At 49.5% G+C, this 12,382-nt stretch overlaps 1 protein-coding gene across 1 annotated transcript; it reads right to left on the bottom strand.

The window, feature by feature from the left end:
- Positions 1–396: 396 nt before the first annotated feature.
- Positions 397–12,249, bottom strand: LOC143007893 (uncharacterized). The gene is made up of 3 exons (XM_076159392.1): positions 12,244–12,249; positions 654–2,784; positions 397–461 (listed from the first exon to the last, which is right to left on the bottom strand). The coding sequence occupies exons 1-2, from the start codon at positions 12,247–12,249 to the stop codon at positions 742–744; spliced, it is 2,049 nt and encodes a 682-aa protein (XP_076015507.1). The 3' UTR covers positions 397–461; positions 654–741.
- Positions 12,250–12,382: the final 133 nt, after the last annotated feature.

Raw genomic sequence — 12,382 nt, 5'->3', positions numbered from 1 at the left:
TTCAAAAAACTAATGCTTACTGCTTTCATTTTTCAGAGCAGGATATTTTAGGATTTGATACTGATGAAGGAAAAGGAAATGGTACTAATACTTACCAATTACTGAGACAGAGTTGGGATCAACGGTGACGTTGAGGGTGTTGTTTTTCACAGCATCTATGAAGGTGGTTAAAACTTCACTGCTCTGTGGGACTGCACCAGCAGAAGAGTTGAACTCAATGTCGATTTCAACTAGAGTGTTATTGAGTGGTTGTTTTGATGACTTCTCCCTGCATAGCAAAACCAAAAATGAATACATCACAGATTAACAGAAATTATAATTAACGACAATGGTGATAATTATTCAAATGTATCATTTGATGTTTCATTGGAAGCTGAAAAATATATGAAGTCTTACCTGAAAGCTTTAATTTTGCAAGCTGTGAAACGTTGGCTGAATATCCTTTTATAGACTTGATTACACTGCAGGAGGAAAATAAATAAATAAATGATTTAGGAGGCTTTTATATTAAAATTGTAATATCACAATCTAATGATATAATAATAATAGTATAAATTGAACAGAAACCAAATATGAATGGAATGTATTTTCAATGAAGCTGTCCTCCAAATAATTCAATCACAACACCAACACATTGAAAAAGATTAACTCACGCCAGGGAGGATTCGTGCACTCAGCTTTTTGAATCTTTTACTGTTTCTGTCTGTGAGATCTGGATTGAATTCTTCAGCAAGCTGACTTTCAATAGAAAAAACAGCAACAGAAGGTGCGGCCGTGGTTGTTGTTGTAACGGGCGCTGCCGTAGCTGTTGCTGTCACGGGTGCGGCCGTAGCTGTTGCTGTCACGGGTGCTGCCGTATTTGTTGTTGTCACGGGTGCGGCAGTAGTTGTTGTTGTGGGTGCAGTTGTAGTTGTTGTGGGGACAGTTGTAGTTGTTGTGGGTGCAGTTGTAGTTGTTGTGGGGACAGTTGTAGTTGTTGTGGGGGCAGTTGTAGTTGTTGTGGGTGCAGTTGTAGTTGTTGTTGTGGGGGCAGTTGTAGTTGTTGTGGTTGGCGCAGTTGTAGTTGTGGTTGTGGGTGCTGTTGTAGTTGTTGTTGTTGTGGGGACAGTTGTAGTTGTTGTGGGTGAAGTTGTAGTTGTTGTGGGGGAAGTTGTAGTTGTTGTGGTTGGCGCAGTTGTAGTGGTGGTTGTGGGTGCAGTTGTAGTTGTTGTGGGTGCAGTTGTAGTTGTTGTGGGGGCAGTTGTAGTTGTTGTGGGGGCAGTTGTAGTTGTTGTTGTGGGGGCAGTTGTAGTTGTTGTGGGGGCAGTTGTAGTTGTTGTGGGTGCAGTTGTAGTTGTTGTGGTTGGCGCAGTTGTAGTTGTGGTTGTGGGTGCAGCTGTAGTTGTTGTTGTGGGTGCAGTTGTAGTTGTTGTGGGGGCAGTTGTAGTTGTTGTGGGGGCAGTTGTAGTTGTTGTTGTGGGGGCAGTTGTAGTTGTTGTGGGGGCAGTTGTAGTTGTTGTGGGTGCAGTTGTAGTTGTTGTGGGGGCAGTTGTAGTTGTTGTGGGGGCAGTTGTAGTTGTTGTTGTTGGTGCAGTTGTAGTTGTTGTGGGGGCAGTTGTAGTTGTCGTGGGTGCAGTTGTCGTTGTTGTGGGGGCAGTTGTCGTTGTTGTGGGGGCAGTTGTAGTTGTTGTGGGTGCAGTTGTAGTTGTTGTGGTTGGCGCAGTTGTAGTTGTGGTTGTGGGTGCAGTTGTAGTTGTTGTGGGGACAGTTGTAGTTGTTGTGGGTGCAGTTGTAGTTGTTGTTGTGGGGGCAGTTGTAGTTGTTGTGGTTGGCGCAGTTGTAGTTGTGGTTGTGGGTGCTGTTGTAGTTGTTGTTGTTGTGGGGACAGTTGTAGTTGTTGTGGGTGCAGTTGTAGTTGTTGTGGGGGCAGTTGTAGTTGTTGTGGTTGGCGCAGTGGTAGTGGTGGTTGTGGGTGCAGTTGTAGTTGTTGTGGGTGCAGTTGTAGTTGTTGTTGTGGGGGCAGTTGTAGTTGTTGTTGTGGGGGCAGTTGTAGTTGTTGTGGGGGCAGTTGTAGTTGTTGTGGGTGCAGTTGTAGTTGTTGTGGTTGGCGCAGTTGTAGTGGTGGTTGTGGGGGCAGTTGTAGTGGTGGTTGTGGGTGCAGTTGTAGTTGTTGTGGTTGGTGCAGTTGTAGTGGTGGTTGTGGGTGCAGTTGTAGTTGTTGTTGTGGGGACAGTTGTAGTGGTGGTTGTGGGTGCAGTTGTAGTTGTTGTGGGGGCAGTTGTAGTGGTGGTTGTGGGGGCAGTTGTAGTGGTGGTTGTTGGGGCAGTTGTAGTGGTGGTTGTGGGGGCAGTTGTAGTGGTGGTTGTTGGGGCAGTTGTAGTGGTGGTTGTGGGGGCAGTTGTAGTGGTGGTTGTTGGGGCAGTTGTAGTGGTGGTTGTGGGTGCAGTTGTAGTTGTTGTGGGGGCAGTTGTAGTTGTTGTTGTGGGGGCAGTTGTAGTTGTTGTGGGGGCAGTTGTAGTTGTTGTGGGTGCAGTTGTAGTTGTTGTGGTTGGCGCAGTTGTAGTTGTGGTTGTGGGTGCAGTTGTAGTTGTTGTTGTGGGTGCAGTTGTAGTTGTTGTGGGGACAGTTGTAGTTGTTGTGGGTGCAGTTGTAGTTGTTGTGGGGGCAGTTGTAGTTGTTGTGGTTGGCGCAGTTGTAGTGGTGGTTGTGGGGGCAGTTGTAGTTGTTGTGGGGGCGGTTGTAGTTGTTGTCGGGGCAGTTGTAGTTGTTGTTGTGGGGGCAGTTGTAGTTGTTGTGGGGGCAGTTCTAGTTGTTATGGGTGCAGTTGTAGTTGTTGTGGGGGCAGTTGTAGTTGTTATGGGGGCAGTTGTAGTTGTTGTTGTTGGTGCAGTTGTAGTTGTTGTGGGGGCAGTTGTAGTTGTCGTGGGTGCAGTTGTCGTTGTTGTGGGGGCAGTTGTCGTTGTTGTGGGGGCAGTTGTAGTTGTTGTGGGTGCAGTTGTAGTTGTAGTGGTTGGCGCAGTTGTAGTTGTGGTTGTGGGTGCAGTTGTAGTTGTTGTTGTGGGTGCAGTTGTAGTTGTTGTGGGGACAGTTGTAGTTGTTGTGGGTGCAGTTGTAGTTGTTGTTGTGGGTGCAGTTGTAGTTGTTGTGGGTGCAGTTGTAGTTGTTGTGGGGGCAGTTGTAGTTGTTGTGGGGGCAGTTGTAGTTGTTGTTGTGGGGGCAGTTGTAGTTGTTGTGGGGGCAGTTGTAGTTGTTGTGGGTGCAGTTGTAGTTGTTGTGGGGGCAGTTGTAGTTGTTGTGGGGGCAGTTGTAGTTGTTGTTGTTGGTGCAGTTGTAGTTGTTGTGGGGGCAGTTGTAGTTGTTGTTGTGGGGGCAGTTGTAGTTGTTGTGGGGGCAGTTGTAGTTGTTGTGGGTGCAGTTGTAGTTGTTGTGGGGGCAGTTGTAGTTGTTGTGGGGGCAGTTGTCGTTGTTGTGGGGGCAGTTGAAGTTGTTGTGGGTGCAGTTGTAGTTGTTGTGGTTGGCGCCGTTGTAGTTGTGGTTGTGGGTGCAGTTGTAGTTGTTGTTGTGGGTGCAGTTGTAGTTGTTATGGGGACAGTTGTAGTTGTTGTGGGTGCAGTTGTAGTTGTTGTGGGGGCAGTTGTAGTTATTGTAGGGGCAGTTGTAGTTGTTGTTTGTGCAGTTGTAGTTGTTGTGGGTGCAGTTGTAGTTGTTGTAGGGGCAGTTGTAGTTGTTGTGGGGGCAGTTGTAGTTGTTGTGGGGGCAGTTGTAGTTGTTGTTGTGGGTGCAGTTGTAGTTGTTGTGGGTGCAGTTGTAGTTGTTGTGGGGGCAGTTGTAGTTGTTGTGGGGGCAGTTGTAGTTGTTGTTGTGGGGGCAGTTGTAGTTGTTGTGGGGGCAGTTGTAGTTGTTGTGGGTGCAGTTGTAGTTGTTGTGGGGGCAGTTGTAGTTGTTGTGGGGGCAGTTGTAGTTGTTGTTGTGGTTGGCGCAGTTGTAGTTGTTGTGGGGGCAGTTGTAGTTGTTGTTGTGGGGGCAGTTGTAGTTGTTGTGGGGGCAGTTGTAGTTGTTGTGGGTGCAGTTGTAGTTGTTGTGGGGGCAGTTGTAGTTGTTGTGGGGGCAGTTGTCGTTGTTGTGGGGGCAGTTGAAGTTGTTGTGGGTGCAGTTGTAGTTGTTGTGGTTGGCGCAGTTGTAGTTGTGGTTGTGGGTGCAGTTGTAGTTGTTGTTGTGGGTGCAGTTGTAGTTGTTGTGGGGACAGTTGTAGTTGTTGTGGGTGCAGTTGTAGTTGTTGTGGGGGCAGTTGTAGTTACTGTAGGGGCAGTTGTAGTTGTTGTTTGTGCAGTTGTAGTTGTTGTGGGTGCAGTTGTAGTTGTTGTAGGGGCAGTTGTAGTTGTTGTGGGGGCAGTTGTAGTTGTGGGGGCAGTTGTAGTTGTTGTGGGTGCAGTTGTAGTTGTTGTGGGGGCAGTTGTAGTTGTTGTTTGTGCAGTTGTAGTTGTTGTGGGTGCAGTTGTAGTTGTTGTGGGGGCAGTTGTAGTTGTTGTGGGGGCAGTTGTAGTTGTTGTGGGTGCAGTTGTTGTTGTTGTGGGTGCAGTTGTAACTGTTGTGGGTGCAGTTGTAGTTGTTGTGGGGGCAGTTGTTGTTGTTGTGGGTGCAGTTGTAGTTGTTGTGGGGGCAGCTGTAGTGGTGGTTGTGGGTGCAGTTGTAGTTGTTGTGGTTGGTGCAGTTGTAGTGGTGGTTGTGGGTGCAGTTGTAGTTGTTGTTGTGGGGACAGTTGTAGTGGTGGTTGTGGGTGCAGTTGTAGTTGTTGTGGGGGCAGTTGTAGTGGTGGTTGTGGGTGCAGTTGTAGTGGTGGTTGTGGGTGCAGTTGTAGTTGTTGTTGTTGGTGCAGTTGTAGTGGTGGTTGATGGTGCAGTTGTAGTGGTGGTTGTGGGTGCAGTTGTAGTTGTAGTTGTGGGTACAGTTGTAGTGGTGGTTGTGGGGGCAGTTGTAGTGGTGGTTGTGGGGGCAGTTGTAATGGTGGTTGTGGGTGCAGTTGTAGTTGTTGTGGTTGGTGCAGTTGTAGTGGTGGTTGTGGGTGCAGTTGTAGTTGTTGTTGTCGGGACAGTTGTAGTGGTGGTTGTGGGTGCAGTTGTAGTTGTTGTGGGGGCAGTTGTAGTGGTGGTTGTGGGAGCAGTTGTAGTGGTGGTCGTGGGTGCAGTTGTAGTGGTGGTTGTGGGTGCAGTTGTAGTTGTTGTTGGTGGTGCAGTTGTAGTGGTGGTTGTTGGTGCAGTTGTAGTGGTGGTTGTGGGTGCAGTTGTAGTTGTAGTTGTGGGTACAGTTGTAGTGGTGGTTGTGGGTGCAGTTGTAGTGGTGGTTGTGGGTGCAGTTGTAGTTGTTGTGGTTGGTGCAGTTGTAGTGGTGGTTGTGGGTGCAGTTGTAGTTGTTGTTGTGGGGACAGTTGTAGTGGTGGTTGTGGGTGCAGTTGTAGTTGTTGTGGGGGCAGTTGTAGTGGTGGTTGTGAGGGCAGTTGTAGTGGTGGTTGTGGGTGCAGTTGTAGTGGTGGTTGTGGGTGCAGTTGTAGTTGTTGTTGGTGGTGCAGTTGTAGTGGTGGTTGATGGTGCAGTTGTAGTGGTGGTTGTGGGTGCAGTTGTAGTTGTAGTTGTGGGTACAGTTGTAGTGGTGGTTGTGGGGGCAGTTGTAGTGGTGGTTGTGGGGGCAGTTGTAGTGGTGGTTGTGGGTGCAGTTGTAGTTGTTGTGGTTGGTGCAGTTGTAGTGGTGGTTGTGGGTGCAGTTGTAGTTGTTGTTGTGGGGACAGTTGTAGTGGTGGTTATGGGTGCAGTTGTAGTTGTTGTGGGGGCAGTTGTAGTGGTGGTTGTGGGGGCAGTTGTAGTGGTGGTTGTGGGGGCAGTTGTAGTGGTGGTTGTGGGTGCAGTTGTAGTGGTGGTTGTGGGTGCAGTTGTAGTTGTTGTTGGTGGTGCAGTTGTAGTGGTGGTTGATGGTGCAGTTGTAGTGGTGGTTGTGGGTGCAGTTGTAGTTGTAGTTGTGGGTACAGTTGTAGTGGTGGTTGTGGGGGCAGTTGTAGTGGTGGTTGTGGGGGCAGTTGTAGTGGTGGTTGTGGGTGCAGTTGTAGTTGTTGTGGTTGGTGCAGTTGTAGTGGTGGTTGTGGGTGCAGTTGTAGTTGTTGTTGTGGGGACAGTTGTAGTGGTGGTTGTGGGTGCAGTTGTAGTTGTTGTGGGGGCAGTTGTAGTGGTGGTTGTGGGGGCAGTTGTAGTGGTGGTTGTGGGTGCAGTTGTAGTGGTGGTTGTGGGTGCAGTTGTAGTTGTTGTTGGTGGTGCAGTTGTAGTGGTGGTTGATGGTGCAGTTGTAGTGGTGGTTGTGGGTGCAGTTGTAGTTGTAGTTGTGGGTACAGTTGTAGTGGTGGTTGTGGGGGCAGTTGTAGTGGTGGTTGTGGGGGCAGTTGTAGTGGTGGTTGTGGGGGCAGTTGTAGTGGTGGTTGTTGGGGCAGTTGTAGTGGTTGTTGTGGGTGCAGTTGTAGTTGTTGTTGTCGGGACAGTTGTAGTGGTGGTTGTGGGTGCAGTTGTAGTTGTTGTGGGGGCAGTTGTAGTGGTGGTTGTGGGGGCAGTTGTAGTGGTGGTTGTGGGTGAAGTTGTAGTTGTTGTTGGTGGTGCAGTTGTAGTGGTGGTTGTTGGTGCAGTTGTAGTGGTGGTTGTGGGTGCAGTTGTAGTTGTAGTTGTGGGTACAGTTGTAGTGGTGGTTGTGGGTGCAGTTGTAGTGGTGGTTGTGGGGACAGTTGTAGTGGTGGTTGTGGGTGCAGTTGTAGTGGTGGTTGTGGGTGCAGTTGTAGTTGTTGTTGGTGGTGCAGTTGTAGTGGTGGTTGTTGGTGCAGTTGTAGTGGTGGTTGTGGGTGCAGTTGTAGTTGTTGTGGTTGGTGCAGTTGTAGTGGTGGTTGTGGGTGCAGTTGTAGTTGTTGTTGTGGGGACAGTTGTAGTGGTGGTTGTGGGTGCAGTTGTAGTTGTTGTGGGGGCAGTTGTAGTGGTGGTTGTGGGGGCAGTTGTAGTGGTGGTTGTGGGTGCAGTTGTAGTGGTGGTTGTTGGTGCAGTTGTAGTTGTTGTTGGTGGTGCAGTTGTAGTGGTGGTTGATGGTGCAGTTGTAGTGGTGGTTGTGGGTGCAGTTGTAGTTGTAGTTGTGGGTACAGTTGTAGTGGTGGTTGTGGGGGCAGTTGTAGTGGTGGTTGTGGGGGCAGTTGTAGTGGTGGTTGTGGGTGCAGTTGTAGTTGTTGTGGTTGGTGCAGTTGTAGTGGTGGTTGTGGGTGCAGTTGTAGTTGTTGTTGTGGGGACAGTTGTAGTGGTGGTTGTGGGTGCAGTTGTAGTTGTTGTGGGGGCAGTTGTAGTGGTGGTTGTGGGGGCAGTTGTAGTGGTGGTTGTGGGTGCAGTTGTAGTGATGGTTGTGGGTGCAGTTGTAGTTGTTGTTGGTGGTGCAGTTGTAGTGGTGGTTGTTGGTGCAGTTGTAGTGGTGGTTGTGGGTGCAGTTGTAGTTGTTGTGGTTGGTGCAGTTGTAGTGGTGGTTGTGGGTGCAGTTGTAGTTGTTGTTGTGGGTGCAGTTGTAGTGGTGGTTGTGGGTGCAGTTGTAGTTGTTGTTGGTGGTGCAGTTGTAGTGGTGGTTGATGATGCAGTTGTAGTGGTGGTTGTGGGTGCAGTTGTAGTTGTAGTTGTGGGTACAGTTGTAGTGGTGGTTGTGGGGGCAGTTGTAGTGGTGGTTGTGGGGGCAGTTGTAGTGGTGGTTGTGGGGGCAGTTGTAGTGGTGGTTGTTGGGGCAGTTGTAGTGGTGGTTGTGGGTGCAGTTGTAGTTGTTGTTGTCGGGACAGTTGTAGTGGTGGTTGTGGGTGCAGTTGTAGTTGTTGTGGGGGCAGTTGTAGTGGTGGTTGTGGGGGCAGTTGTAGTGGTGGTCGTGGGTGCAGTTGTAGTGGTGGTTGTGGGTGCAGTTGTAGTTGTTGTTGTGGGTGCAGTTGTAGTGGTGGTTGTGGGTGCAGTTGTAGTTGTTGTGGTTGGTGCAGTTGTAGTGGTGGTTGTGGGGACAGTTGTAGTGGTGGTTGTGGGTGCAGTTGTAGTTGTTGTGGGGGCAGTTGTAGTGGTGGTTGTGGGGGCAGTTGTAGTGGTGGTCGTGGGTGCAGTTGTAGTGGTGGTTGTGGGTGCAGTTGTAGTTGTTGTTGTGGGTGCAGTTGTAGTGGTGGTTGTGGGTGCAGTTGTAGTTGTTGTGGTTGGTGCAGTTGTAGTGGTGGTTCTGGGTGCAGTTGTAGTTGTTGTTGTGGGGACAGTTGTAGTGGTGGTTGTGGGTGCAGTTGTAGTTGTTGTGGGGGCAGTTGTAGTGGTGGTTGTGGGGGCAGTTGTAGTGGTGGTTGTGGGTGCAGTTGTAGTGGTGGTTGTTGGGGCAGTTGTAGTGGTTGTTGTGGGTGCAGTTGTAGTTGTTGTTGTCGGGACAGTTGTAGTGGTGGTTGTGGGTGCAGTTGTAGTTGTTGTGGGGGCAGTTGTAGTGGTGGTTGTGGGGGCAGTTGTAGTGGTGGTTGTGGGTGCAGTTGTAGTGGTGGTTGTGGGTGAAGTTGTAGTTGTTGTTGGTGGTGCAGTTGTAGTGGTGGTTGTTGGTGCAGTTGTAGTGGTGGTTGTGGGTGCAGTTGTAGTTGTAGTTGTGGGTACAGTTGTAGTGGTGGTTGTGGGTGCAGTTGTAGTGGTGGTTGTGGGGGCAGTTGTAGTGGTGGTTGTGGGTGCAGTTGTAGTGGTGGTTGTGGGTGCAGTTGTAGTTGTTGTTGGTGGTGCAGTTGTAGTGGTGGTTGTTGGTGCAGTTGTAGTGGTGGTTGTGGGTGCAGTTGTAGTTGTTGTGGTTGGTGCAGTTGTAGTGGTGGTTGTTGGTGCAGTTGTAGTGGTGGTTGTGGGTGCAGTTGTAGTTGTAGTTGTGGGTACAGTTGTAGTGGTGGTTGTGGGTGCAGTTGTAGTGGTGGTTGTGGGGGCAGTTGTAGTGGTGGTTGTGGGTGCAGTTGTAGTGGTGGTTGTGGGTGCAGTTGTAGTTGTTGTTGGTGGTGCAGTTGTAGTGGTGGTTGTTGGTGCAGTTGTAGTGGTGGTTGTGGGTGCAGTTGTAGTGGTGGTTGTGGGTGCAGTTGTAGTTGTTGTTGGTGGTGCAGTTGTAGTGGTGGTTGTGGGTGCAGTTGTAGTTGTTGTTGTGGGTGCAGTTGTAGTGGTGGTTGTGGGTGCAGTTGTAGTTGTTGTTGGTGGTGCAGTTGTAGTGGTGGTTGATGATGCAGTTGTAGTGGTGGTTGTGGGTGCAGTTGTAGTTGTAGTTGTGGGTACAGTTGTAGTGGTGGTTGTGGGGGCAGTTGTAGTGGTGGTTGTGGGGGCAGTTGTAGTGGTGGTTGTTGGGGCAGTTGTAGTGGTGGTTGTGGGTGCAGTTGTAGTTGTTGTTGTCGGGACAGTTGTAGTGGTGGTTGTGGGTGCAGTTGTAGTTGTTGTGGGGGCAGTTGTAGTGGTGGTTGTGGGGGCAGTTGTAGTGGTGGTCGTGGGTGTAGTTGTAGTGGTGGTTGTGGGTGCAGTTGTAGTTGTTGTTGGTGGTGCAGTTGTAGTGGTGGTTGTTGGTGCAGTTGTAGTGGTGGTTGTGGGTGCAGTTGTAGTTGTAGTTGTGGGTACAGTTGTAGTGGTGGTTGTGGGTGCAGTTGTAGTGGTGGTTGTGGGTGCAGTTGTAGTTGTTGTGGTTGGTGCAGTTGTAGTGGTGGTTGTGGGTGCAGTTGTAGTTGTTGTGGGGACAGTTGTAGTGGTGGTTGTGGGTGCAGTTGTAGTTGTTGTGGGGGCAGTTGTAGTGGTGGTTGTGGGGGCAGTTGTAGTGGTGGTTGTGGGTGCAGTTGTAGTGGTGGTTGTGGGTGCAGTTGTAGTTGTTGTTGGTGGTGCAGTTGTAGTGGTGGTTGATGGTGCAGTTGTAGTGGTGGTTGTGGGTGCAGTTGTAGTTGTAGTTGTGGGTACAGTTGTAGTGGTGGTTGTGGGGGCAGTTGTAGTGGTGGTTGTGGGGGCAGTTGTAGTGGTGGTTGTGGGTGCAGTTGTAGTTGTTGTGGTTGGTGCAGTTGTAGTGGTGGTTGTGGGTGCAGTTGTAGTTGTTGTTGTGGGTGCAGTTGTAGTTGTAGTTGTGGGTACAGTTGTAGTGGTGGTTGTGGGTGCAGTTGTAGTGGTTGTTGTGGGTGCAGTTGTAGTTGTTGTTGTCGGGACAGTTGTAGTGGTGGTTGTGGGTGCAGTTGTAGTTGTTGTGGGGGCAGTTGTAGTGGTGGTTGTGGGGGCAGTTGTAGTGGTGGTTGTGGGTGCAGTTGTAGTGGTGGTTGTGGGTGAAGTTGTAGTTGTTGTTGGTGGTGCAGTTGTAGTGGTGGTTGTTGGTGCAGTTGTAGTGGTGGTTGTGGGTGCAGTTGTAGTTGTTGTGGTTGGTGCAGTTGTAGTGGTGGTTGTTGGTGCAGTTGTAGTGGTGGTTGTGGGTGCAGTTGTAGTTGTAGTTGTGGGTACAGTTGTAGTGGTGGTTGTGGGTGCAGTTGTAGTGGTGGTTGTGGGGGCAGTTGTAGTGGTGGTTGTTGGGGCAGTTGTAGTGGTGGTTGTGGGTGCAGTTGTAGTTGTTGTGGGGGCAGTTGTAGTGGTGGTTGTGGGGGCAGTTGTAGTGGTGGTTGTGGGTGCAGTTGTAGTGGTGGTTGTGGGTGCAGTTGTAGTTGTTGTTGGTGGTGCAGTTGTAGTGGTGGTTGATGGTGCAGTTGTAGTGGTGGTTGTGGGTGCAGTTGTAGTTGTAGTTGTGGGTACAGTTGTAGTGGTGGTTGTGGGGGCAGTTGTAGTGGTGGTTGTGGGGGCAGTTGTAGTGGTGGTTGTGGGGGCAGTTGTAGTGGTGGTTGTTGGGGCAGTTGTAGTGGTGGTTGTGGGTGCAGTTGTAGTTGTTGTTGTCGGGACAGTTGTAGTGGTGGTTGTGGGTGCAGTTGTAGTTGTTGTGGGGGCAGTTGTAGTGGTGGTTGTGGGGGCAGTTGTAGTGGTGGTTGTGGGTGCAGTTGTAGTGGTGGTTGTGGGTGCAGTTGTAGTTGTTGTTGGTGGTGCAGTTGTAGTGGTGGTTGTTGGTGCAGTTGTAGTGGTGGTTGTGGGTGCAGTTGTAGTTGTAGTTGTGGGTACAGTTGTAGTGGTGGTTGTGGGTGCAGTTGTAGTGGTGGTTGTGGGGGCAGTTGTAGTGGTGGTTGTGGGTGCAGTTGTAGTGGTGGTTGTGGGTGCAGTTGTAGTTGTTGTTGGTGGTGCAGTTGTAGTGGTGGTTGTTGGTGCAGTTGTAGTGGTGGTTGTGGGTGCAGTTGTAGTTGTAGTTGTGGGTACAGTTGTAGTGGTGGTTGTGGGGGCAGTTGTGGTGGTGGTTGCGGGGGCAGTTGTAGTGGTGGTTGTTGGGGCAGTTGTAGTGGTGGTTGTGGGTGCAGTTGTAGTTGTTGTTGTGGGGACAGTTGTAGTGGTGGTTGTGGGTGCAGTTGTAGTTGTTGTGGGGGCAGTTGTAGTGGTGGTTGTGGGGGCAGTTGTAGTGGTGGTTGTGGGTGCAGTTGTAGTGGTTGTTGGTGGTGCAGTTGTAGTTGTTGTTGGTGGTGCAGTTGTAGTGGTGGTTGTTGGTGCAGTTGTAGTGGTGGTTGTGGGTGCAGTTGTAGTGGTGGTTGTGGGTGCAGTTGTAGTGGTGGTTGTGGGGGCAGTTGTAGTGGTGGTTGTGGGGGCAGTTGTAGTGGTGGTTGTTGGGGCAGTTGTAGCCGTTGTTGCTTGTGCTTCAGTTTGTGGTATGGTTGTTAGATAAATGAGACCTGTTTTTAGAGAAGACAAAGAGGAAAATGAATTGATTTTCTCACAATTGGTCTTTTGTAGATCTTTTTTGGTCTTTTCTTTCTCTTTATTCAATAACTGTTTAGTGCCCATAAAAAGCAACCTACCACATACACTATCGGTCATCATATGTCTTATTCCTAGCCCTTCACTTTCATAAATACGTACTCACAATGACACATATTTTACCATCAGACAAGGGAACAAATATAAGTCAAGTTTAATTATCGCCCAATATCACATAGAGCTCGAACAAGCTTCCTCCAAAGACAAAGAAGAAAAAACCCAAAGGGGTGAATCCTTCCCTGTCCAGCCGTAAAACAAGGGGCAAGGAAAGGGCATGATTTACAAATTGTAATAGTACAAGAAAAGACAACATGAAGAGAGAGGGAGAGAGAGTTACACAGCAGCTCTTACCCATTAGAATCAGCATTGTGGAGAGAAGTGGTCTGACATCCATCTTGTTTTCCTTTAGATCTATAGAATAATTAAAATATAAAACAATGCAAAGGCTGGACTTGCATGAAAAAAACATTTGCAATATCTGTCTATCAATGCCTTTTTTAAATTTTGCCAAAGTTTCAGTCACCCAA

The sequence above is a fragment of the Genypterus blacodes genome, unplaced genomic scaffold, assembly GCF_046128005.1.
Source record: "Genypterus blacodes isolate CSIRO-AG114 ecotype Tasmania unplaced genomic scaffold, CSIRO-AGI_Gbla_v1 ptg000011l_1, whole genome shotgun sequence".
Lineage (NCBI taxonomy): Eukaryota > Metazoa > Chordata > Actinopteri > Ophidiiformes > Ophidiidae > Genypterus > Genypterus blacodes.
Note: the sequence above shows the minus strand (reverse complement) of the source record. Positions and strands in the feature narration are given on the sequence as shown.